This window comes from Bos indicus x Bos taurus, chromosome 24 (assembly GCF_003369695.1).
Source record: "Bos indicus x Bos taurus breed Angus x Brahman F1 hybrid chromosome 24, Bos_hybrid_MaternalHap_v2.0, whole genome shotgun sequence".
In the NCBI taxonomy this organism is placed as follows: Eukaryota; Metazoa; Chordata; class Mammalia; order Artiodactyla; family Bovidae; genus Bos; species Bos indicus x Bos taurus.
In genome coordinates, this window is record NC_040099.1 from 23,811,694 (window position 1) to 23,837,664 (window position 25,971).

Consider the following 25,971-nt stretch of genomic DNA (forward strand, 5'->3'; position numbering starts at 1 on the left):
GGTTCTGAACTCCCCCACCGAATTCTACACTCCTTCAGAAGATAAGTTTGTATTGCCCCTGGCATTTGACCCATATGCTATGTAGGAGCCCTCAGAATATTTAGGGACTAAACTTCACATTTCCAATGCATTTCAGTGACATGTTAAATGATTACATTATTAAAAATTAAATTTAATTACTTTATCAGTTTGTTGTTCTGTGGTGAAATTCCTTTACAGGTATAACTCTACAAGTCTAAAAGCTACCATATGCTCATCTGTGACCAAAGAATTTGTCAAAGAGAGAAAAACTTAAGAAAGAATTCTTAAAATTCTCTTTCATGTCAGCAGGAAATAAAAAATTAACAACCTATACACTGCCCCAAGTTCACATCCCTCATTTTTTTTTCCCAACTTGAAACTCCTTTTTTTTTTTTTCCTAGAGAGGCACAGAGCTTGCTAACTCTTTTCCATCTTTGAAATTGCAAAATGAAAATTTAGGTTCCATATCTGAAAGAAAGATGATGATACAGACATAAAGAAATGATGCTATGTGTGAATCACAGAAAACAGCTGAAGCAAGCCAACTGAAATGTAAGCTATTGAAAATAAAATTCCATTTGCCAAACACATCAGCCAGTCTCTTAAACGAGTAAGCACTGTCACAGTTATGCTCATGTACACCTTTGGGGCTTACCCCAAATCACAAGTCAAATGTTCTCCGCTCTTACAAAGGCCTGGTCCTAACCTAAAATCTAAGCACCACTAACACAGTGAGAAAATGCCAAAAGCAAGACCAGTGCTCTCTGCTCTACCCTATGTTCATCACCCCTGAAAAATTACATTTATTTCTAAAATACAAAGACAAAAGGCAAGGCAACCAGTAAATGAACAATTATGAATTGTTTTCTACTTTAACAGCTACCATTACCATTCAGCACTACTTGATAAAAACCTAACACTTTATTTAGAATATAATGCATTATGCAAAAGAATCTTCACTGTGCAAAAGATTCACACAGATTTCCTTTAATTAATAAAGCCCTACTTAATTTTTAATACAGTATGATTTACAAAAGTTCAATTTACTTAAAACCTTCAGTAACTCTGCTAGGGCATAAAGGAGTACGTGCGCCTGCTTTTTTCCCAACAATGAGGCAAATTTGCCATTAAAATTTTTTCCAAAGGTCACCTTGAACCCCACCCCCACCCCCCCAAAAAAAACCCACCGATATTCATTATCTGTGTGAATGTATCTAAACCACAAGCAAATAAATCAGCCATGTTACCAAGCACAAAGCTATTGAGGATTGTTAAGATTTATTTTCAGATGCCAGTGAGACTAAACAAAGATTGTAAGGAACAAAACAAATAGAAGGAAACTCGGGGAACAAATTAATACATTGAACCATTATCTTAACAGGAGCACTCCCTATAGAACAAACTGATGAAACTATCAAAAAGCACTTCTCAAAGCAACAATTTTGCATGTCAAAAAAAGAGAGAATTAACCTAGACTAAATATATAAATAACAGTATGTTCTGTGTTAAGCCAGTAACAAAGAAACCCCTTAGTGCAGTAAAACAAAGTCCTGTCAAATCCCCATTTTTTACAAAGAAGCATGAAGATCCTTTCACAATGGTTTAAACTGTATTTATAGTAACAGAGTGAAGACTTGAGATAAAAGTCAAAAGGATTAAAGTCAAAGCCCCAGCTCGACATGAGTTATGGTTTTGATTTTTATTCTTATTGTGGGCTACAAATATTAAGACAGAAGACACTTCCATGTGATTGTGGGATCCTCTGAGACTCTACAACCTTAGAGGAGCAGATAAAACAGATGAAAATGCATCTGGTTTGGGAGCAGACTCCATATTAAATGGCCCTGCGCTAAGTAACAACCACAACTGCAGAAGGCCGAGGAGGAGGGGGAGAGGCTGAGGGCTGAAATTTCTGCAATTGATGCAGGGCAGAAAGGAAAAAAAGGCGGGGGGGGGGCAAAGATGTCATATTACTATTTTAAAATGGCAGCCTGTTAATAATCACCACATTCCTGAAAATACAGGGGAATTATGCCACCAGTCCTCCTTTCCTAAGATAAACAAACCCACCACATCCAAACAGGACATACTTCTATGAGAAAATTGGTGGAGCTTGATAGCTACATCTCCATCTAAAACAAAATCCCTGGAGCTGCCACTCAGTTTACAGATTTGGATGCCGGATACTTTTCTTACAAAGAAAGAAACCAAAATTCTGTTGTTTAAGGGAAGTTCTAAGTTACTCTGGAAAGAACTGCTCTTCCTTATACATTTTTCTTAAAAATGAATACCAAGCTACACTTCAATATGAGCTTTTGGTCTCAGTTCAAAAAATCTACTTTGCATTTCCTCTGACCTGATATCCTTCCGTTCAAGATAATCACATGCAAACACACATACATACACACCAGTAGAATATATATATGTACATACACACACATATATAGATACACACATATGTATATAGATATATAAAAGTATACATGGCATATTTTTGAAGATTATTCTTAATGTTAATTTGGATACTTTCTCTTTAGTTCATATATTGCAAGAACCACATACTGAGCTGCATATTTTCTATCGATCTTTAGTCTTTAGTTTTAAAATCAGACAGCTGGTTTAACATTTGATGGAGAAAAGGCTAAAAATTCTTTACCACTACCACAGCAAAATCAGCAGTGGCAGTGTGAAAATGTAAAATAGGACTTCTATCACAGAAATGCACACAAAAAAATGCATTTCTTTTTCACTGAGTATAATACTATCACTTTTAAGAGTAAAAATGTTTCTCGTGCAAGTTTGGAAGAGAGTTTGTCTATATGCATTCACATAACCATAAAGAAAATATGAAAAATTGTCACTGTTACCCAAATGGAATCATTTCTCCTTTTTTACCAAATAAGTTAAGAATGATCATAAGTCACTATTATAAATGGCAAATTTCTGAAAAAGATATTTACAGTAACAATTATTTGCTCCTTTATTCAGTATTTTATTTCAACTGTCAACATTTTGAATACATACACATTTGTACAACTACCAGGGGAAAAATAACTTGAACCAAATTGAAAAATTACCATAACTACTAGTTCAATATGTCTAGTTAAAACAGAGACATCTGTTCCATCATTAATTCTTTTGTGTTGATGACCCCTAGCGTGTCTTTTCCCATCAATGAACTTTGCAAGAGGAAAATGAAACTTTGAACAAAAAACATGTAACTCTGAAACTGATTTCGAGATTTATCACTCCAAGACAATTATATCAAATAAAGTGTAGTACTTTCAAGAATAGCAACATATACTGATTGAATACAAATGGTTAGCTTTAAATTCCATCAGAATACTGTTATTTATTAAGAATTCTCTGCAGGCAGATATAGCTAATTCATGAACCATTATTTTAAAATATTTATAAATCAACTCATTGTTCACTTGTTTAAAATATATACACTGAAGCTCTATAATAGCACTTGACTGCCACTCCAAGGAACTGGAATAATGCATTTTCAGAAGCGGTGCACACCCCCCACACAATTCTGAATTAATGGCTGAGCAAACAATAAATAACCTACTCTGCTCTAGCAAAAATCCAATGATAACATCAATCTGGCATTTACTTAACACTGCTTACTTTTCACATATTCCTTACAAATAAGTTCACTCTCGCAGATGCAGTTCATTAGAGAATGACTATTACCTGCCCATTCATCCGCGGAGACTGAGTGATTTGGCGATTAACAGGACCGCAGATAAAGAGAGAAATCATAGCATACACTATTACAAATTAAAAATGAATAAAGGGGCCCGGCCACTTCAGCTACCAATAACTAGAATGCAATTAAGAAGGACTTCTGTCACTTCTGCGCAGGGCAATAGGGCCAATTATCTAAAACCCTTTGCCAGAATCCAGAAACATACCAGCAAGGCCCTTCAACCAAACTCAGATAATTACTTTTGACAAATGTTCTCCTTGAACATGATGTAGTTACTCAAAAGCTTAAAAAAAAAGAAAAGAAAAGACCACAGTTATAGTAAAACAATCTTTAAAAGTCAACCAGTAACATATCCTGGGGTTTTCAGCTCCCCCCACCCCCACCCCCGCTGCATGCAGCCTGCTTTCTTTTGGTCAATTTATAACAGATAGTAAGTTGGTGAATAAATATTTAATTTATGCAACCGAAAGCCTGAAAGGCTAAGCTTCAAATGCAATGCCTTGCATTCCCGTGAGACACACTGTACAGAAATATCCTTAAAAAAAAAAAAAAAACCGTTTACAGCTGTCCGTTTAAAGAAGATGAAGAAAAAAAAAGAGAGAAAAAAACCCACACGTACACATACATCAAACCAAAGACGCCGACGCCCCTCTGCCAACCAGCATTTCTATAGAGACATTCTTTCGCTGATTAAAACGTAAGCTCCGAACGGTTAAAGAAAAGGAAAAGCAGCGAAGTAACACCGCCCAGGAAGCCAGCAGCGAAACACACCTAGCTGTACACTCTTCATAACCCCCCGCTACAAATGACACTGACTCAACTTCACGAAACACAGACACACACACCCGGACAAACATACTCACAAATGGCACACACGTGCACGGAATGTACACACAAACATCGGGCTGAGCACAATACCTACAAACACCATCGAACTTGAGCCACACAAAACCTGCACGTATCAGTGTGCATACATAATGCACACGACACGGCACACAGAGCCGCCACGACGGAGCCCACATGCAACATGCCCCACAAGTCCGGGTCGGACACACACCGGGCATGCACGTGTGAAATGTATGAACTCACAAACGTCGAAACCCACACAGACCGTGCACGGAGAGTTATCGATGGAATTCCGGGGGGTGGAGGGGCCGGGAGGGAGTGGTAATTGCCACACAAAGGTCTCCGGAGCGGCAGAGCGAAGTGGAGCGCGGCCGAGCGCTCGGAAATTCCCCGGCGGAGGAGGCACGGCCGAGCCCCGAGAGCGAAGTACCGGGAGAAGTGTCCCGGGCGGTCCCGGGCGCGGCGGGCGCCGGGCTCCCCGAGATAATCGCTGTGCCCCTCCGCGCGCGCACGCACGCACACACTCACAGGCACACACACACACACTGGGGCCCCCGGGCGAGCCCACTCCCGCAGAATAACAAAGAGCGGGAGCCCGGCGAGCTGGCGGCGGCTCCGGCTGGAAGCGGCCGTCTCCGCCGGCGCGGGCCAGCGCGGGGCGGCGGGCGGGGGGCGGTACGTACCAGGCGGGCAGCCTCGGCCCAGGTGCGGTCCTTCTTCTTCCTCTTGTCTTTCATGTTTGCATCTCATTGATGGTTCTGCTGATGACGTGGGGGATTCCACGGGGTGCTCGGGGTTCGGGCGCCGAGACAATGACCCAGTGACCCGGTGACCCGCACTCGCTCCGCGGGGGGAGGCGCGCGGGCGGCGGGTGGGAGGGATGGAGCGAGGGGGTGGGGTGGGCTGGGTGGGGGCGCGCGGGCGGCGGCGGCGCGCGACGGGCGGGCCGGGGGCGGGGGCGGCGGCGGCGGCAGGGCCGGGGCCGGGGCCGAGGCCGGGGGCGGGGGCGGCGCCGGCCGGGCTCGCTCGTGCGGGGCTTGCACTGCGCCGCCGCCGCGGTGACAGCTCCGGGGATGCTCCGCTCGGCCCCGCTCACAACAATACACTCTGACGTCACGGGGAATGGCGACGCGGCCGCACACTCGCCGCGCTCACACTCGCCGCGCTCACACTCGCCCTCTCTCGCGCGCGCACACCCGCGCACACTCGCCGCGCGCCCCCCACTCCAGCCACGCCCTGAAACCCTCGCGAGACCCCTCTCCCTCCCACCCAGACCCCGAGCCCCTCCGGGCTCTGCCCGCTCCGCTCAGGCGGAGCCTCTCCGGCCCGGTTTGGGCCAGCCACCGCGGACACGCGGGCCTTCGGAACTTGTGTACGAGTCCGCTCCGCAACTCGACGCCTCTGTCCTGTGCGCTCACACTCGCTCGCACACTCATTCTGTCTCTCTCTCTCTGCACTGCTCCCCTCTGCTGGACTCCTTTAACCCTTTTCTGCTGGGCTGGGTAGATTCTTAGAGCCTGAAAGGGTGAAAAAAAAAAAAAAAAAGCTTCTTCTGATGTAGAACTAATACTGAAGGTGCAACTTGACACAATGTTGAGCCCCCTCCATCATCTAAAACAATGCGAGACCAAAGCGCGGTGGCCGTGGATCAGTGCCGTGCGATGACTTAGCATTAGTTATTTTTAATAGTGTCCAGTCATCATTCGATAGCGTAAAACATGATGAGAATCTAAACAATTGCACAGCTAACGCTTGTGTATTTAAAAATTGTTTGTAATGGCCAGGTTTAGGGTGCGTGAAGAGTTGGACTGTTAACCTTGCTAGCGAACTACAAACAAACAAAAAACGTGTTAAGCCTTGAAAGTTTATTGTAACCTTTCCAACTTCTTAGATCGCTGGTGAAGTGTTTAGGTCAATAAAGTTATTGTTAACGCCAAGAAAGAAATGGCTGTATGACCCACACATTAATTATGTCTTGGGTATCTAAAAAAAACAAAACGAGCACTCATTCTGGATGATTTATGTACGGTTATTTCCTAACTGTAATAATAAAGTATGTAAATAGTAGTCTTGTTTTTTCATATACATTATCTCATTTCATCCTCAAAACAACGCAGTTAAACATACATTTTTCCCTCTACTGCACAAAAGAGGAAATGAAGCTTAGAAACATTACATTGCATTCAAGGTCTCTAGCTAAATCAGTTCTGAATCAAACTCAAGTCTTTTGACCCTAATCCCATATTGTTTCTATTACTCTAAACTGCAATGCTTAAAAATAAATACTCCTAACTTGAAATGAACGTCTAATGAAAAGATGTATGTCTAAGTATGAAACAATTATAGTAAGGTGATTCCTTTGAGAACAGTGTCAAATGACTGAAGTAATAAAAATATTTGAAATTAAGCAGAGGCAGTACTTAATCATAAAGAACTGATTATGCTAATTCTTTAAAAATATTTACCTTATTAATTCATTAGAATAAGAAAAATCTATTCATTGTCTTTAAATATCAAAAGATTATCTCCATTTTTTTTCCCTTTCTTTTTAAAAATGGATTTGGAGAACACACTGAAGTTATCCCTGGGCTGAAAGTACTGGTAGTTTGGTCTCTAAGTCGTGTCAGATTCTTGTGACCCCGTGGCCTGCAGCCCACCAGGCTTATCTGTCCATGGGATTTCCAGGCAAGAATACTGGAGTGGGTTGCCATTTCTTTCTCCAGGGGATCTTCCTGACCCAGGGATCAAACCCAGGTCTCCTGCTTTGCAGGCGGATTCTTTACCATTTGAGCTAACAGGGAAGCCCTTTGCATAACTCTTATTCCTGTGTATTACATTTTAACTTTACATTTCATATACATTAAAGTTGTATTACATTCGCATCTGTATGCTTATTCCAATGTTTTCTCTTCCATTCAGAAATACTTATTTAAAGCAATCAGACCATAGCATATATATATATATAAACACATAATTTGTTTTTTGTGTGTGAAATAGTGCTTAAGAACTTTTGGAAAACATTCATATTCAGTTCCTTTGCAGCAAATTATTATTCTTTAATAACCAATTCTGATTATTAAATAAAATATATCAATGCGCTTTGTTGTTGTTGTTTAGTTGGTAAATCACGGCCAACTCTTTGTGACCCCCTGGACTGTAGCCCAACAGGCTCTGTCTATGGGATTCCCCAGGCAAGAATACTGGAGTGGAAATCACACTGGGTTGTGATTTTCTTCTCCAGGGGATCTTCCAGACCCAGAGACTGAACCTGCATCTCCTGCACTGGCTGGCGGACTTTTTATCACTGAGCCACCTGGAAAGTCCATCATCCACTTTAAGCAGATGTAAACGATTATATTGTTAAAAACTAAAACAAAATTTGTTTATACATCCATTCTTTGACAGTGAGCAAAGTATTATGAACTGACACTTTAGATTCTACCTATCCCAGGTGGCTCAGTAGTAAAGAATCTGCCTGCCACTTAGGAAACAGGGGTTCCCTTGGTCAGGAAGATCCCCTGGAGAAGAAAAGGGCAACCCACTCCAGTATTCTTGCCTGGAAAATCCCATGGACAGAGAAGCCTGGTGAGCTACAGGCCATAGGGTTGCAATGAGTCAAACACTTAGAAACCAAACAACAATGAGTCCATACTACCTAAGTCTGATTAAAGATTTTATCAATATTCTCTACCCAAATGGCATATGTTTCATATAGCACCAGAATAGAGGTGGGCCCCTTTCCAGAGATGCTGATGCTGTTGCTGTTGTTGCATTATTTTCTTCTGTGTATACTTATCTACATTCAACCATACTTTTCCTTATGAGTAACTCAATCTCTCAATAAATGTGGTATGAAGAGGGAATATATGGATCAATTATAGATCTTTTATAGCTTGCTAAATTCCATATCTTTTTTAACAGATGAATGTGATGTGATGAATGTCATAAGAAATGTACAAGTGAAATTTTATGAAAATTAGTAAGAGAACTCTCTACCAGGGAGATTAAAGAAGGCTTTAAGAAAGATGTTCTTAATGGGATTTGAAGGATGGGTAGCATTTGAACGTTCAAATCTGTAGGAATTAAGAGAAGCTTTTCCAAATATAAGTACAGTAAAAAGTCAGGACAGTTTAGAGCTAGGAAAATATTCAAACAGAAAGATGACATCCACCAAGCACTGCTAGCATTCATTTAAATTTCATGTAAGATCACATATATTTCAAGAACCCTTCCTTCAAATGAGGAGAGAAGAGTAACTCAAAGAGTACAGGTTCCAGTCAGAACTGCCTTATAAATTGTTCCTTTTCTAAGATTCCCATCCCAATTACATAGCCATAGGGATAGCTCGGAAATTCATTTGACATCTAATAGCACCTTCTCTGCATTTCCCTGCTCTTTAAAATCCCATTCCTGCTTCTAGGTTCAGAATTCAACAGTTCAACTTCATGTGTTCATGTGTCCCATCATCAATTCCAGCAGAGCCTTTAATGTCCTGGGATGTTGGGATTTTCTGAGCAAGGGTACTAGAGTGGGTTGCCATTTCCTTCTCCAAGGGATCTTCCCAACCCAGGGATCGAACCCAGGTCTCCTGCATTGCAGGCAGACGCTTTACCATCTGAGCCACTAGGGAAACCCTTCTTTTATAATACAAGATATTTAACCATTGATAAGTGTTCAGTACTGATCAAATCCAAACAGTAATCAATATCAGTTTGAAAAAAATAAAACAGAGGTAATGTTGTACTGCAAAAGGGTTCGTGTTCATATGAAAATCCAATCCTAATACAAGAGAGACTTTAGAATCTGAGGACAGAAGTTGTTGTGTCATGACTGATCTGTTAGGGAATACAAATTTTCACAATGGATCCTAAAGTGTTGACCATAGATGAGAAAATTTAGGTGTTTCAGGCAGGAATAAGGGACTGAGATTGCTTCCCCAGCCATCCCACATCCCTATTGCCTGTGGAAGTCTGGAATGAAAGGAAATCTCTTCTACCCCTCCCCCACACATGCCCACCAGCAGGCACAGCACAGAGCAGAAGGTGGGGTGGGGAAGGAGTAATAAAAGTTGAAGAGAATAGAGTCAAGGGTTGCAGGGGAGACGGGAGAAGTCTTAGGTGGTCTTGATGACCATGCAATATTTATTTCTGAAATATATATATATAATGCAGAAGCTGAGAATCTCTGAATTCTACAAATAATAATATTTAATAATCCTATTTTTTTCCTACATATCTTTTGTTAATGATCAATTAAGTTCTAAGTAGTCTGGAAATTCCATGAAAGTGGTGTCTTATCTTCTTTGTCCCTTGTCCCATTCACTGAATTTCCAGCACAAAGCAAATTACTTGTCATAATCCAAGCCACAATAAATACTTATTGAGTAAAAAGTAAATTATTGGAAATTGAGTAAAATAATTCCTTTCATTGTACATATGATAAAAGTCCAGCCAATCAAGATGCATTTGCTTTTTTTCCCTCTTGATAGCAAAATGCTCCCTCCCCAAATATTTCAACTGAGCAGTTCAGAGTAATACAAACCAAAGTGAAATGGAGCCAATTATCAGCATTATTAATTATGTATAGTCAAAATGATAAACATACAGAAGGGTTTTAAAAATTTTGTCTGAGACTAATTTTATCTAAACTATTGACAATTCTTCTACTAGGAAATAAGTGGATTAACTGTGGTTGCTTTTGTTTTGGAAATCTACAACAGTTTAATATTTTAAGATTTCAATGCGCTCTCATAGAAATATTGTAGCTAAAAAGAAAAAAAGATCGTAAATTTTCATCCAAACCTCTCTGTAACTAATTTTATTTGCATTGTCAATATATATAGTTTTCCTTTTTTAGTTGATTAGAATGGTTTGATGCCCATTTTAAATTATCCGGTCAGTTTGTAGTATTGTGCATTTAAGTGCACTAAATTTAAAAAAAAAATGCTCACCTTATATCTAGTCCTTTTAGCAGGTAAAGCATTCTTAAATCTGAGGAGAAGTAGAATAAAATGGCTAAAGCACTTTCATAGTTTTCCTCTTTCATTCTCTTAAATTGCTCTCTTTTTTCTGCTTTATCTCTCTACTTCCTTTGTGAAATTACAAACTCTGCTTCTGAGTAGAGCCCTTCATTCAAGAATTTACCTTTTCCCCCTTTAAACCCTTAATTAGGCATAGAGAACACAGTCTGATTTATGGCCTAGTGTTTAACAGGACTCACACTTAATCCATTACACAAAGAGGGATACACATATTCCCTAACAGCACCACTCATTAGTTTATACAAAGTGAAAAAAAAAAGACACTTAGGAAATGTAAATAAAGCTTGGCTTGATACTATCTTCTTATGCATATGTAATGTGATCAGAATATCAACATTGCAGTCTAACAGCTTTTTGCTTATTTTCCAAACTACAAATTAGATTTCTCTAGGTAAACTCTAATTCAATCCCACATTTAGTGGATAAGAAGGAAAATTACATGCTGCTAAATTCATCTTTGTGTGGAAAGAATGTTCTTAGTTCACAAGGGAGAAGACTAGAATTCTGATTATAACTACTATCTCAAACTCTAATTCACAGGAATCTTGGCCATGTTTCTGATACTCCGCTTGCCTCAGTTTCTATGTTTACCAGAAAAATAATTTTTGTGATTGAGACTCCTAGAAAAAGAACTTTGGAGGAATCACAAACAAGTAATTTATTCCAGTAATTTTTTACCTAGCTGCTATTTTAAGTTGTACAGTAAGGTATATGAAGTATACGCTGTGGATATTATCTAATGGTAGGACTTCCTCTCTATTCCATTCATAGCACCAAGAGCTCAAAGGAAGATATAAGGCCATTCTGAAACTTTTACAAGGATGGATTGAAGTGATGGGGCGATAGGACTCCTTTTGTAACTGAAGAATTCTTATTGCTTTCCTGTTGAGTTTTATTGCTGGGGACACGGCTGATCATCTTAGCCAACACACTTCCAGTAACCATGGGGTGACAAGATTGATTAGCTAAATAGCAGGAATAACTGGAAGATCTCTTAGGAGCCCATTTAGCCAGGGAAATACCATCTAATTGTTCACCAGTTTATGTGATGACAGAAAAGAAGTGTGTGTGTGTGTGCATGTGTGTGTGCGTGCACGCAGGAATTTCCACTTCCACTCAGGGACCCACCTAGCAGTGAGGGAAAGCAGCAGTACTGCATTTCAGAAAAGAGAACAATGACCCTGAAGTGTCTGAAATCTGTCCAGGATTTTCACAGCCCCCCTGAGGCGTGGGGGAAGGGTGGAGCTAAGCATATTTACCTTTTTGTGAGAATAGAGAGATGCAGAAAAAGAGATTCTTACTCACCCACTCCCCCTGATTTTCTGTTACTCTATCACATTTAAGTAAGGTATCCCCAAGGAAAAGGATCAAAGATAGTTATGACATTTAGATGTCAAAATAATGAATCATGCATTTTAAAAAATACCTGGATTGAGTTGCTGGTAGGAATTTTGATCAATGCGCATTTTTTAGTAGAAAATTCTTTTCTCTAGAGACTTTCCCCCTTAATCATTCAGGGGTGATTAACTCTGTAGTAGATCCAAAATGTCTAGATCACAACTCTTCTACCTAACCCATAATCATTTATTTAATTTCCATTTCATAAATCTAATTCCTTCCCCCTTTCTATTTGTGGGTTTATTGCTAATTTCACTTCTTGGGCAAGGAGTGTTTGCTTTGTAAAATTTAAATATTTAAAAAAATTGTATGCTTTTTTTAAACTTGAGGTGTAATATAATCATCACAAAATAAAATGCACAGGTCTCAAGTGCCCTGTTTGATGACATTTGATAATTGTATACATCTCAGTAACTATAATCCACAACAAAGTACAGAACATTTCCATCATTCTCAGAATGTCCCTCACAGAAATAACCACTTTCATAATTCAATCACCAAAGATGAGTTTACCCTTTTAATGGACTGTTAATATTTTCCCCTGGATGTAGTTTCTCTATTCACTTTTTGTAATGGCCTATTTAATGAAGTCAGTTTTATCAGCTTTTTCTTTTATGATTAGGGCTTTTGAGTATTGTGCAAGAAACCTTTGCTTATTCCAACTTCAAGAAGGTATTCTCCTATCTTTTATTCCCAGTTTTGATATTTTTTACATTTTTGGAAATAGTATTTTAATTTTACTTTTTGATTATTTGCTGATGACATATAAAAATAAAATTGGTTTTTTAATATTGATCTTGTATACTGTCACATTGCTAAATTCATTTATATGTTACAGAGTCAAGTAGAGTCTCTGTGTCTATAATTATGTTGCTTACAAATAATAGAAATTCTACTTCTTTTCTAATTTAATATTTCATTTCTTTTTCTTGCTTTATTGTGCTGGCTAGGGCCTCTGCAGCAATTCTGGATAAAAGTTATGAGAGTAAACACACTTACTCTATCCCCAAACTTTGGAGTAAAGAGATTCATGTTTCACTCAAGTATCATGTTCAGTTCAGTTCAGTCGCTCAGTCGTATCCGACTCCTTGCGACTCCATGAATCGCAGTACACCAGGCCTCCCTGTCCATCACCAACTCCCGGAGTTCACTCAAACTCACGTCCATCGAGTCGGTGATGCAATCCAGCCATCTCATCCTCCGTCGTCCCCTTCTCCTCCTGCCCCCAACCCCTCCCAGCATCAGAGTCTTTTCCAATGAGTCAACTCTTCGCATGAGGTGGCCAAAATACCGGAGTTCAGCTTCAGCATCATTCCCTACAAAGAAATCCCAGGGCTGATCTCCTTCAGAATGGCCTGGTTGGATCTCCTTGCAGTCCAAGGGACTCTCAAGAGTCTTCTCCAACACCACAGTTCAAAAGCATCAATTCTTGGGCGCTCAGCTTTCTTCACAGTCAAACTCTTACATCCATACATGACCAGTGGAAAAACCATAGCCTTGACTAGATGGACCTTTGTTGGCAAAGTAATGTCTCTGCTTTTGAATATGCTATCTAGGTTGGTCATAACTTTTCTTCCAAGGAGTAAGTGTCTTTTAATTTCATGGCTGCAGTCACCATCTGCAGTGATTTTGGAGCCCCCCAAAATAATTCTGACACTGTTTCCACTGTTTCCCCATCTATTTCCCATGAAGTGATGGGGCCAGATGCCATGATGTTCGTCTTCTGAATGTTGAGTTGTAAGCCAACTTTTTCACTCTCCACTTTCACTTTCATTAAGAGGCTTTTTAGTTCCTCTTTACTTTCTGCCATAAGGGTGGTGTTATCTGCATATTTGAAAAGGAGTAGGAGTACGTCAAAGCTGTATATTATCACCCTGCTTATTTAACTTATATGCAGAGTACATCATGAGAAACGCTGGGCTGGAAGAAGCACAAGCTGGAATTAAGATTGCCAGGAGAAATCTCAATAACCTCAGATATGCAGATGATACCACCCTTATGGCAGAAAGTATCGTGTTAGCTGTGTGATTTTTTAAAGATGCCTTTATTTCTGAATGAGAAAATTTTCTTCTTTTCCTTGAAGACTAAGAGTTCCTCCCTTTCCCACTATGAGTGAGTTTTAAATTTTATTAAAATCTTTTCTCCATCTATTGAAATAATCAAAAGATTTTTTCCTATCATTCTGTTATATTGTGTTACATTGATTTCCTTTTTTTTTTAGTTTTTATTTATTTTTGGCTGTGCTGTGTCATTGTTGCTCTGTGGGTTTTTCTCTAGTTACAGCAAGTGGGGCTGCTCTCTAGTGGTGGCGCACAGGCTTTTCCTTGCGGGGCTTGTCTTGTTGCAGAGCATGGGCTCTAGGGTGCTTGGGCTTCAGTAGTTGTGGCAAGTGGGCCCCACAGTTGCAGCTCCCAGGCTGTAGAGCACAGGCTCAATAGTCGTGGCACATGTGCCTAATGGCTCTGTAGCATGCAGGATCTTCTTGGATCAGGGATTGAACCAGTGTCTAGTGGACTGGCAGGCAGAGCCCCCACTGAGCCTCCTTGATTTTCTAAAAGTAAATCAAGCTTGCATTTCTACAATAAATCTCACCTGTTCTTTATTATATATTTTTTTGTTTTTTTCCTTTTATTTTTATTTATTTATTTTTTAAATTTTATTTTATTTAACTTTACAATATTGTATTGGTTTTGCCATATATCAAAATGAATCTGCCACAGGTATACATGTGTTCCCCATCCTGAACCCTCCTCCCTCCTCTCTCCCCATACCATCCCTCTGGATCATCCCAGTGCTCCAGCCCCAAGCATCCAGTATCGTGCATCGAACCTGGACTGGCGACTCGTTTCATATATGATAGTATACATATTTCAATGCCATTCTCCATATATTTTTATATGTTGCTGAATTCACTTTTCTAGTATTTTGTTAATTTTGTCTTCATGCTCATGAGGAATACTGATCTTTAATTGTATTTCCTTGACATTTTTTGAGTTATTTTACTATCATGGTATTGCTGAACTCATAAAGTGAATTGGAAAGTTTCTTCATCTTTTGTATGCCAGAATATGGAGAGGATTATTTTTTCAGTCAGTTCAGTTCAGTAGCTCAGTTGTGTCCAACTCTTTGAGAACCCATGAACCACAGCACGTCAGGCCTCCCTGTCCATCACCAACTCCCGGAGCCCACCCAAGCCCATGTCCATTGAGTCAGTGATGCCATCCAACCATCTCATCCTCTGTGGTCCCCTTCTCCTCCTGCCCTCAATCTTTTCCAGCATCAGGGTTTTTTCAAATGAGTCAGCTCTTCGCATCAGGTGGCCAAAGTATTGGAGTTTCAGCTTCAACATCAGTCCTACCAATGAACACCCAGGACTGATCTCCTTTAGGATGGACTGATTGGATCTCCTTGCAGTCCAAGGGACTCTCAAGAGTCTTCTCTGTTTTGGATTAGTGTTATTTCTTCCTTAAATGTTTGGTAGAATTCATTGATAAAACCACCTGGAACTGGAGTTATAATTGTATGTGTAAATGTTTTTGAGAACAAATTCAATTTCTGTAATGCAGAGAATGAAATGGTTAGATAGCATCAGTGACTCAATGGGTATAAATCTGAGCAAACTCGGAGAGATGGTGAAGGACAGCGAAGCCTGGCGTGCTGCAGTACATGGGGTCGCAAAGAGTCGGACATGACTTAATGACTAAACAGCAACAACAATACATGAAAATCAGTTCATTAAAGCATTCCACTGTTTCTTTGAATTCTACTTTATTAAAGTTTTATCAGTTTCATTGAGGTATCATTTACATACCATCCATGAATCCAAGGTAATTGTACAGTTTGATGTTTTTAGTTTTGAAAATTTACACAGTTGTGCAACCATCACCTAGTCTAATTTTAGAAACTTTCGATCATCCCCAGAATTAACCTTATGCCCATTTGAAGTCAAATCCCAGTTCTACCTCCAGGACATAGAATTATGTAGTAGTTTTGTATCTGTCTTCTTTCACGTAGATATAACCTATTTCACATTTATCCATCTTGTTGCATGTATCAATAGTGTGTTTCTTTTCATTTCTAGATGGTATTCCACACTGTATGGATGCTGCTGTTGTTCAGTTCCCAAGTTGTATCTGACTCTTTGCGACCCCATGGACTGCAGCACACCAGGTTCCACTGTCCTCCGCTATCTCCTGGAGTCTGTTCAAATTCATGTCCACTGAGACAGTGATGCCTTCCAACCATCTCATCATAAACATTTTGTTTATCCATTCACCAGTTCAAGGACATCTGGAATGTCTCCAGCCTTTGACTATTATAAATAATACTGTTATGACTATTTGTATACAAATCTTTGGGTAGACATGTTTTCATTTTCTTTATGAGTGGAATTATTATATCTTAAGAACATGTTTGAGTTTCCCAATTACTGTACCTTAAGTATATATCTACATTTTAAAGAAACTGTCAAACTGGTTTCCAAAGTGGCACTCTATTTGATGAAATGTGTATTCAAATATTTAAGCCATTTTAAAAATCATATCACTTAAAATTTTATCATTGAGTCTTAAGTGTTCTTTATATAATATGTATTTGAGTTATTTATCAGATATATATATATTTTTTCCCTTAGTCTATGACCTATCTTCTTATTTTCTTAATGGTATATTTTGAAGAGCAAAAGATTTCAACCTTGATGAAATTCGATATACCAGTTTTTAATGTAGTATCCTTAATGGCATCATAGCTGAGAAATCTTTGTCTTACCGAAGATCACATTTTTCTTTTGTTTCCTTCTAGGAGTTTTTCTAGTTTCAGCTTGTAAATATTCATATACAACTAATTTTGAGTTATGGTGTGAATATGGTATAAGGTAAAGTTATCAGTTATTATTTGTGGCATATGGATATCCAATTTTTCTGGTACCTTGTATTGAAAAAAAGTCCATTCCCCTATTGCAGTATCTTGACACATTTGTTGAACATCAGCCACAGTTATGTAGTTATTTTTCTGGGCTATCTATTATGTTGCTCTGATATATATAGATATACACTTTACACCAATATCAGACTGCTTTAACTACAATAATATTATAAATCATGAAACCAGGTAGTATAAGATCTTCAGTTTTCATCCCCTTTATAAAAACTGTTTCATCTATTCAAGATTTCTCAGATTTCACATCAATGTTAGAATCAGTTTGTCAATTTCTGCCAAGAAAGGACTGGGAGGAGGGTACTGGTATACAATCTCTATGAAATTCTTCCATTGTCTTTTCATTTGCATTATTTTTTGCTGAGGATTCTGAATTGGTCTGTATCTTTGTTTCTTTCTTCATAAGGAGTCTTTTTTTCCTTGGAGATTTAAAAATTTTTTTTAATTTCTCAGTGAATTTTGAGCAACTTTATTATAAATTTTATTGATGTAGTTTACTTCATGGTTCTTGTGTGTGACATCCATTGAACTTCTTCCATTTGAATGTATGTATACAAAATTTCTTCAGCCGTGTACAACTCTTTCCATCCCCTGACTATAGCCTACCAGGCTCCTCTGTTCATGGAATTCTCCAGGCAGAATACTGGGGTGGGTTGCCATTTCTTCCTCCAGGGGATCCTCCCAACCCAGGGATTGAACCCACATCTCTTATGTCTCCTGCATTGGCAGCTGGCATCTTTACCACGAGCATCACCTGGGAAGCCCATTTGAATGTATCAGTTCAGTTCAGTCACTCAGTCGTGTCCAACTCTCTGTGACCCATGAATCACAGCACGCCAGGCCCCCTGTCCATCACCAACTCCCGGAGTCCACCCAAACCCATGTCCATCAAGTCAGTGATGCCATCCAGCCATCTCATCCTCTGTCGTCCCCTTCTCCTCCTGCCCCCAATCCCTCCCAGCATCAGAGTCTTTTCCAATGAGTCAACTCTTCTCATGAGGTGGCCAAAGTATTGGAGTTTCAGCTTTAGCATCAGTCCTTCTAGTGAACACCCAGGACTGATCTCCTTTAGAATGGACTGGTTGGATCTCCTTGCAGTCCAAGGGACTCTCAAGAGTCTTCTCCAACACCACAGTTCAAAAGCATCAATTCTTGGGAGCTCAGCTTTCTTCACAGTGGTCACCAAAGTTGGAAGTGATTCAGCCATGTATTCAAATGGTTTTTCTGTTTAGTATTTAACCTTCACCATTCTCCCCTCTAACTGGATTCATTATAAGGAAAGGAACAATGGCTTTTTTTTTGCCAACATTGTAGCACCATGATTAGCCCAGGGTCCAGTACGTATTAGCTTTTAACTAATATATGAATGAATTAATTGCATGAACTTTCAAGCAACAAACACAGCACTTATTTTGACTAAACAGTTTGTCTCTGAATACAACTGCATTAGTTACAAATAATTAAGTGATTATATATCCACAAATTTGGATTAATATATTTCTCAAGCTTGTGCAATTAAGTTCAACCATCTCAGGCCAGGACACTCGAATACAATGCCTTCATTTTTCCTTGTATTTCTTTTGTAATTACTGTCACTCCCACCTTCAAAAGGAGCATGAAAAAGAAAGGAAAAAACAATTAGAGTGAAAGGGGTGGATGGGGAGAAGAGAGGAGATCCATCTGAACTCTCCCTTTGAATCCCTTACTGATCAATATGGAATTTTCTGACTGTCACATCTACAAAGCTATCATTAGAGAAATTTTATTGACTTATTTTTATGTATCAATAGAGTCAAATATTTGTCCATGTTAAGGACAATATATATGTGGCAATCATTCTTGGCGTTATGCTAATTGTGACAATACCAACATAGACTGAGCACATGTGCCATAGGGCCTTGTTATAAGAACTTGTTATTTGCAAGAAGATTATGAGTTATACATATGATTATCATGCCTCTTTTACAGATGAGAAGCTTGATTGCAAAGGGATCCAGTAAATTGCAAAAGTTCATATAACTTGAAAGTGACAGAGCTGAGATGAAATTTTAGGCAATGTGAGTCAAGATTTCTTACTTTCACCTCTTCCAACAAAGCACACCTCAGCACAATGACGGGCGATTTTTTTAAGTATAAAATATTCTAGTATAAAATATTTCTTCTTTTGTTAAAAAGTGAAACTCAGGTTATGTTTTTTATATATAGAATTCTGCTGAAATATATATATATATAACAAATAAAGATACTGAGTCAGTTAAATTATTAACACAGTCTATCCACCATATGTTTGTAAAATGTATCCACATATGTGACTCTCCATTTTCTTCATGTGTGTGAGAATATCCATGTTTATTTAGAAAGCATACCCAATATGTGTTTAACTTCCTGAAGACCTTTGATAAATTCCTTTTTAAGTAAATCTTGTATTTTCAAACATTTTATACTTATAGAAAAAAATCACAAAGATCTGCAGAGTTCTCCTGTAGCCCATATCTAATTTCCCATGCTATTAGTATGTTTTATTATTATGGTACATTTGTGAAAGTCGACAAATTAATTTTGATACATTGTTATTAACTAAATACTTCTAAAAAATATTTTCATGGTTTTTTCTAATGTTCTTTTTCTGTTCTGGAATCCCAACAAGGATATTGTTTTACATTTAATCATTGTATTTCCTTTGACTGCTCTTGACTGTGACAATTCCTCAGACTACCCTTGGGTTTGGTGAGCTTGGCAGTCTTGAGGACTTCTGGTCTGACATATTTTTAGGTATTTTGTACGATGCCCCTCTATTGGAATCTGTTATGGAATTTTGTGATTAAGACCACAGAGGTAAACTGCCATTTTTATCACACTGTATCCAAAAAATATGGAGCTTCCTGTGTGGTAAAGAATCCGCCTACCAGTGCAGGAAATGCAGGAGACGTGGGTTTGATCCTTCGGTGGGGAAGATCCTCTGGGGGATAAATGGCAACCCATTCCGGTATTCTTGCTGGGAGAATCCCAGGAACAGAGGAACCTGGTGGGCTGCAGTCCATGGGATCATGTTAATATGCTATCAACATTATTGATTACCTGGCTGAGGTAGTGTTTGTCAGATTTCTCCACTGCAAATTCCCCTTTCTCACTGCTCCCTTCCATACTTGTACATTTTGGGAGGTCATTACTATGTGCAACCCACACTTAAGGAGAGGTGGCATATATTACTGAATTCTTCTGCACGAGATATTTGCTTTATTCTCCATGTTTTACTTATTCAATCATTATCAGTATCATTATAGAGTCATGGATATTTTATGCTTTGGGTTCAGTTCAGTTCAGTTCAGCTGCTCAGTCGTGTCCGACTCTGTGACCCCATGAATTGCAGCACGCCAGGCCTCCCTGTCCATCACCAACTCCCGGAGTTCACTCAAACTCACGTCCATCGAGTCGGTGATGCCATCCAGTCAACTCATCCTCTGTCATCCCCTTCTCCTCCTGCCCCCAATCCCTGCCAGCATCAGAGTCTTTTCCAATGAGTCAACTCTTCGCATGAAGTGGCCAAAGAACTGGAGTTTCAGCTTTAGCATCATTCCTTCCAAAGAAATCCCAGGACTGATCTCTGGGTTACAAATCAATAAAACTTTGTTTATGTTGGTGCTCAAACTGTTCCAGTTTTGGCCATTGAGAACTCTTTCAGATGGCTTCTATGTTTGTTTGTTTGTTTTTAACATACTCCTATTTTTTGCTTTTAAAAATATTTTGCTTTTTGTTGTTTTAAGAAACACATCCTTACCTTCTGACACTACAAGGTGCTTGAGGCTCACTTTGTATATTTCCTGTTCCAATCTTAGAATCAGCCATTTCTCCAAGAAGCCCTGGTTTTTTATCAGAGAAATGAAATGAATGCTCAAAATGAAAATCTGAGCATTAGCTGTGCTTGTTACTCCTGAGGTCTTTTTTCTAGCCCTTCTCAGCTGAAAGAGCAAGGAAATACATGTATGAATACCAATGCATATACTATTTATAAATACCAGCTCTCTATATTTCTAAATGTACACATCTGTATCTATTGAAGGTAAACACCAGTTCATACAATTGGCCTTCAACTAATTCATTACCACATCTATCATTCTAGTCTCTTCTTGTTTATTTATAACCTTCCAGTACAACAGTTAGAAACAACTCCAACCATCTGCCATCTATTTAATTGTTCAGCTTGACATATACATAATTATATTTGAATCGTTAACCAGCTCCCCCATGTGAAAAGACACTTCAATAGGTGGAGTACAATCCTTATGTATAGTACAATCCTCATGTATAGTTCAGTTTGCCTTTAACCTTACAAATTCCTATATCTCCTAAGTTAGTTAGGTTAACAGTGTCTACTTTAAGCCCCTTCAATGATATTGTTCCACACATTTGTAATAAAGTTATGATTCTTTTGTCACATTCTGCATTCCACTTTGTCATTCTATAATGTATCTATCATTATAGAATCATACTGAATATTTTCACTGCCTTAAAAAAATACCCTGTGCCTCATGTGTTGAAACCTTTCTTCACCAAGCCTCTTAGACCACTGGCAAACACAAATCAGTTTCCTGTCTCTATGGGTTTGCCTTTCTAGAATGCCATTTAATGGGAATCACTCAGCATTCGCCCTACTTAGATTGGCTTTTTTCACTTAGCCATATGTGTTTAAATTTCATTTGTCTCTTTTACTGGTTAAATAATGCATTCCTTTTAACTGCTGAATAATATTCCATTATACAGATGTACCATACTTTGACTATCAAAAGGCATCTTGGTTGTTTCTAGTTTTTAGTAATTATGAATGCAGCTATAAACACTTAGTTTTTGTGTGGACATAAGTTTTCAACACATTTGGGTAAATACCTAACAATGCAACTGATGTGTCAAACAGTAAGACTATTGTTCTCACTTTGTAAGAAACTGTCAAACTGTCTTCCAAAGTGGCTGTAAGATTTTCTTTCCCTCCAGGAATGAATGAGAGTTCCTTGTGGCTTTGCATCGTCACCAGTTGTCAGTTTTTCTGGGTTTTAGACATTCTAATAAGTATGTAGTGGTTATCTCATTGTTGTTTGAATTTGCATTACTCTAATGACAAATGACTGAGCATACTTTTATATGCTTATTTGCCATCTGTATACCTTCTTTGGTGAATTTTCTGTGTGTATCTCTTGCCCAATTTTTATTGGTTATTTTATTACTGAGTTTTAAGAGTTCTGTGTATATTTTGGATACAAGTACTTTATCAGATATGATCTGCAGACGTGCAGATCTCCATGTCGGTGGCATGTCATTTCATTCTCTGAAATAGAGTATTTCTCAGGGCAGAAGCTTTAAATTTTTAATTAAATCCAAACTGATTTTTCTTTTATGGATTGTAGGTCTTGTGTGTGTGTCGTTAAAAATTCACCACCACGAAAACCATCACAATATTGTAAAATAGTTATCATCCAATTAAAATAAATTAATTTAAAAAATTCACCACCAAATTCAAGTTCAGATAGATTTTTTCCTTTTTTTTTCTGAAGTTTAATAGTACTGCATTTTACATTTCAAGCTATAATATGTTTTGAATTAATTTTTGTGAATAATTCAAAAATTTTTGAATAATATCTAGATTCATTTTTTTTTTTTGCCTATGCATGTCCAGTTGTTGAAAAGATTATTCCTTTTCCATTAAAATATCTTGGAAACTTTGTCAAAGATCATTTGAGAGACAATTATTCAATATGTGTATGTAGTTAATTTGACTGTTAAAAAGATGGTGCTAATGGGGTCAATATTGGAGTTAAATTTTACACAAACACTTTGGATACGTACACACTAAATGTCTGGACACATGTGCCTCTGTATGCTGAGAGTTCTCCAGCCTTCTACTCTAACTCTGCCTGCTGACGTGCAGATGCACATGCTTGATTATAACGTGATAAAGTATTCTAGGTAGCTTACTCAGATAAAACCCAATGCCACAAAGAAACTATTTTAAAATGGTGAGTCTTTATTGCCCTGTTGATAAAAAACAAAACATAACAAAAAAATATCTGGAGATAAGCAACCAGGTGCTGGATTAGTAGCCAATATATATTAAAGACTCCGGATGCCTTGTTCTCTCTCACTATGAAGAATTGCTGGCTACTTTTGATATTGCAGCTCACCATTCTGGGTCCAAGGGCTAGAGGAAGGGATGCCAAGAACTGAAGAAAAAGTATTATAGATATACATGCACTCATGTGTGCTAAGTCGCTTCAGTCATGTCTGACTCTTTGTGACCACACAGACCATAGCTTGCCAGGCTCCTCTGTCCATGGGATTTCCCAGACAAAAATACTGAAGTGGGTTCCATTCCCTTCTCCAGAGGATCTTCCTGACCCAGGGATCGAGCCTGTGTCTCCTGCATTGCTGGTGGATTCTTCACCGCTGAGCCACTAGGGAAGCCATACACACACACACACACACACACACACACACACACACACACACATCTATATATATATTAACTTTCTGTAATGTGGTTTTATCAGCTGCGGAATTGTGGTTCTTCTTGCTTCTTCTATCTGCCCTCTGCTGGAGGAGGCTAAGAGGCTTGTGTAAGTTTCCTGATGGGAGGGACGAGTGGTGGGAAAAACTGGGTCTTGCTCTGGTGGGCAGGGCCATGTTTGGTAAGGTTGGAATCCAATTCTCTATTGATGGATGGGGTTGGGCTCCCTCTCTGGTAGTTTTTTGACCTGAGGCGACCCAGCCTTCAGATTCATGGTGACCTCCAAGAGGGTTTACATCAAAAGGGACCTTCCCAGACTGCTGCTGCCAGTCCCACATTCCTGTGGTGAGCCCCTGCCAACCCACTCCTCCACAGGAGACCCGCCAACACTGGCAGGTATTTTGGTTCAGTCTTCTGTGGAGTCATTGCTCCTTTCCTCTGAGTCTTGGTGTACGCAGGTTTTGTTTGTACTCTCCAAGACTGCGGTCTCTGCTTCCCCCAGTCCCATGGAAGTCTTTAATAAAATCCTGCTGGCCTCCAAGTCAGATTCCCTGGGGATTCCCAGTCCCTTTGTCAGGTCCCCAGGCTGGGAAGCCTGACATGGAGTTCCAAACCTTCACAACAGTGGGAGAACTTCTTTGGTATTTTGCTCTCCAGTTTGTGGGTTGGACTGGATGAAGCACAAGCTAGAAACAAAATTGCCAAAAGAACTAACAATAACCTCAGATATGCAGATGACACCACCCTAGTGGCAGAAAGTGAAGAGGAATTAAAGAGCCTCTTGATGAAGGTGAAAGAAGAGAGTGAAAAAGCTGGCTTAAAACTCAACATTCAAAAAACAAACAGCATGGCATCCAGTCCCATCAGTTCAGTTCAGTTCAGTTGCTCAGTTATATCCGACTCTTTGTGACTCCAGGGACTGGAGCACACCAGGCTTCCCTGTTCATCACCAACTCTCAGAGCTTGCTCAAACTCATGTCCATCAAGTCAGTGATGCCATCCTACCATCTCATCCTTTGTCGTCCCCTTCTCCTCCTGCCTTCAGTCTTTCCCAGTATCAGGGATTTTTCCAATGAGTCAGGTGGCCAAAGTATTGGAGTTTCAGCTTCAGCATCAGTCCTTCCAATGAATATTCAGGACTGATTTCCTTTAGGACTGACTGATTTGATCTCCTTGCAGTCCAAGGGACTCTCAAGAGTCTTCTCTGGTTCCATCCTTTTACGGCAAATAGATAGGGAAACAATGAAAACAATGACAGACTTGACAGTGACATTTCTTGCACTCCAAAAATCACTGTGGATGGTGACTGCAGCCTTAAAATTAAAAGACCTTGCTCCTTGGAGAAATGCAATGACAAACTCAGACAGCATGTTAAAAAGCAGAGACATTACTTTGCCAACAAAGGTCAGTATAGTCAAAGCTATCATTTTTCCAGTAGTCATGAACAAATGTGAGAGCTGGACAGTACAAAAGACTGAGTGCTGAAGAACTCATGCTTTTGAACTGTGGTGTTGAAGAAGACTGCTAAGAGTCCCTTGGAAAGCAAGGAGATCAAACCAGTCAATCCTAAATGAAATCAACCCTGAATATTCATTGGAAGGACCGATGCTGAAGCTGAAGCTCCAATATTTTGGTTATGAGCTAACTCATTGGAAAATACCCTGATGCTCAGCAAGATTGAAGGCAGGAGGAGAAGGGGATGACAGACGATGAGATGTTTGGATGGCATCACAGACTCAGTGGATATGAGTTTGAGCTAACTCCAGGAGATGGTGAGGGACAGGGAGGCCTGGTATGCTGCAGTCCACGGGGTCACAAAGAGTCGGACACGACTGAGCAGCTGCACAACAACAAGTTTATGGGTCACCAAAGTGGCAGGTATGGGATTTGATTTTATTGTGATTGTGCCCCTCCTACCATCTCACTGCAGGTTCTTCTTTGTCTTTGGACATGGGAGATCTTTTTTTTGGTAAGTTCCAGTATCTTCCTGTCGATGGTTGTTCAACAGCTAGCTGTGATTTTGGTGCTCTTGCAGGAGGAGGTGAGTGCATGACCTTCTACTCTGTCATCTTGAACCGAAAGCCCTACTATTATCTATCGCTATATGTATGCACTGCTGCTTTTCTTTCCCAGCACTTTTCAACTGCCAGCAGTTAGGAGCTATCCTCTTGCCCTAAACTTTCCAGTTATAGCAACTTTTACTACTATTAGAGGAAAGTGTTTCTGATCATCATTGCCTGGTTTTTTCTACCTAATAAAAATCACCATGCCCTGAAATTCTTGCAGCCATAAAAAAATTAAACCACAAAATGTTTAATACTAAAACAACAATAACCTATTCACATTCATTTTGCAAGATAAGTCACTCTATTTAAAAGCAAATAAAAACAGCAACAGCCCAAGCACTGTCTTGCCCCATAGCTTTGAAATGCATTGAATAATGAAAGAGGTTACGATGATGTCCACCTCTGAAAGCTCTGCATCTCTCCCTTGAATACACAATTAACACAAAGGTAATAA

At 39.3% G+C, this 25,971-nt stretch overlaps 1 protein-coding gene across 2 annotated transcripts in view; it reads right to left on the reverse strand.

Moving 5' to 3' along the window:
• ASXL3 (ASXL transcriptional regulator 3) overlaps positions 1 to 5,467 on the reverse strand; it is a 195,349-nt gene extending 189,882 nt beyond the window's left edge. For both annotated transcript variants that reach the window (XM_027525827.1, XM_027525826.1), the window contains exon 1: positions 5,266 to 5,467. In XM_027525827.1, the coding sequence (XP_027381628.1) occupies positions 5,266 to 5,319 (54 nt within the window). In that variant the 5' untranslated portion in view covers positions 5,320 to 5,467. The remainder of the gene's footprint in view (positions 1 to 5,265) is intronic.
• Positions 5,468 to 25,971: the final 20,504 nt, after the last annotated feature.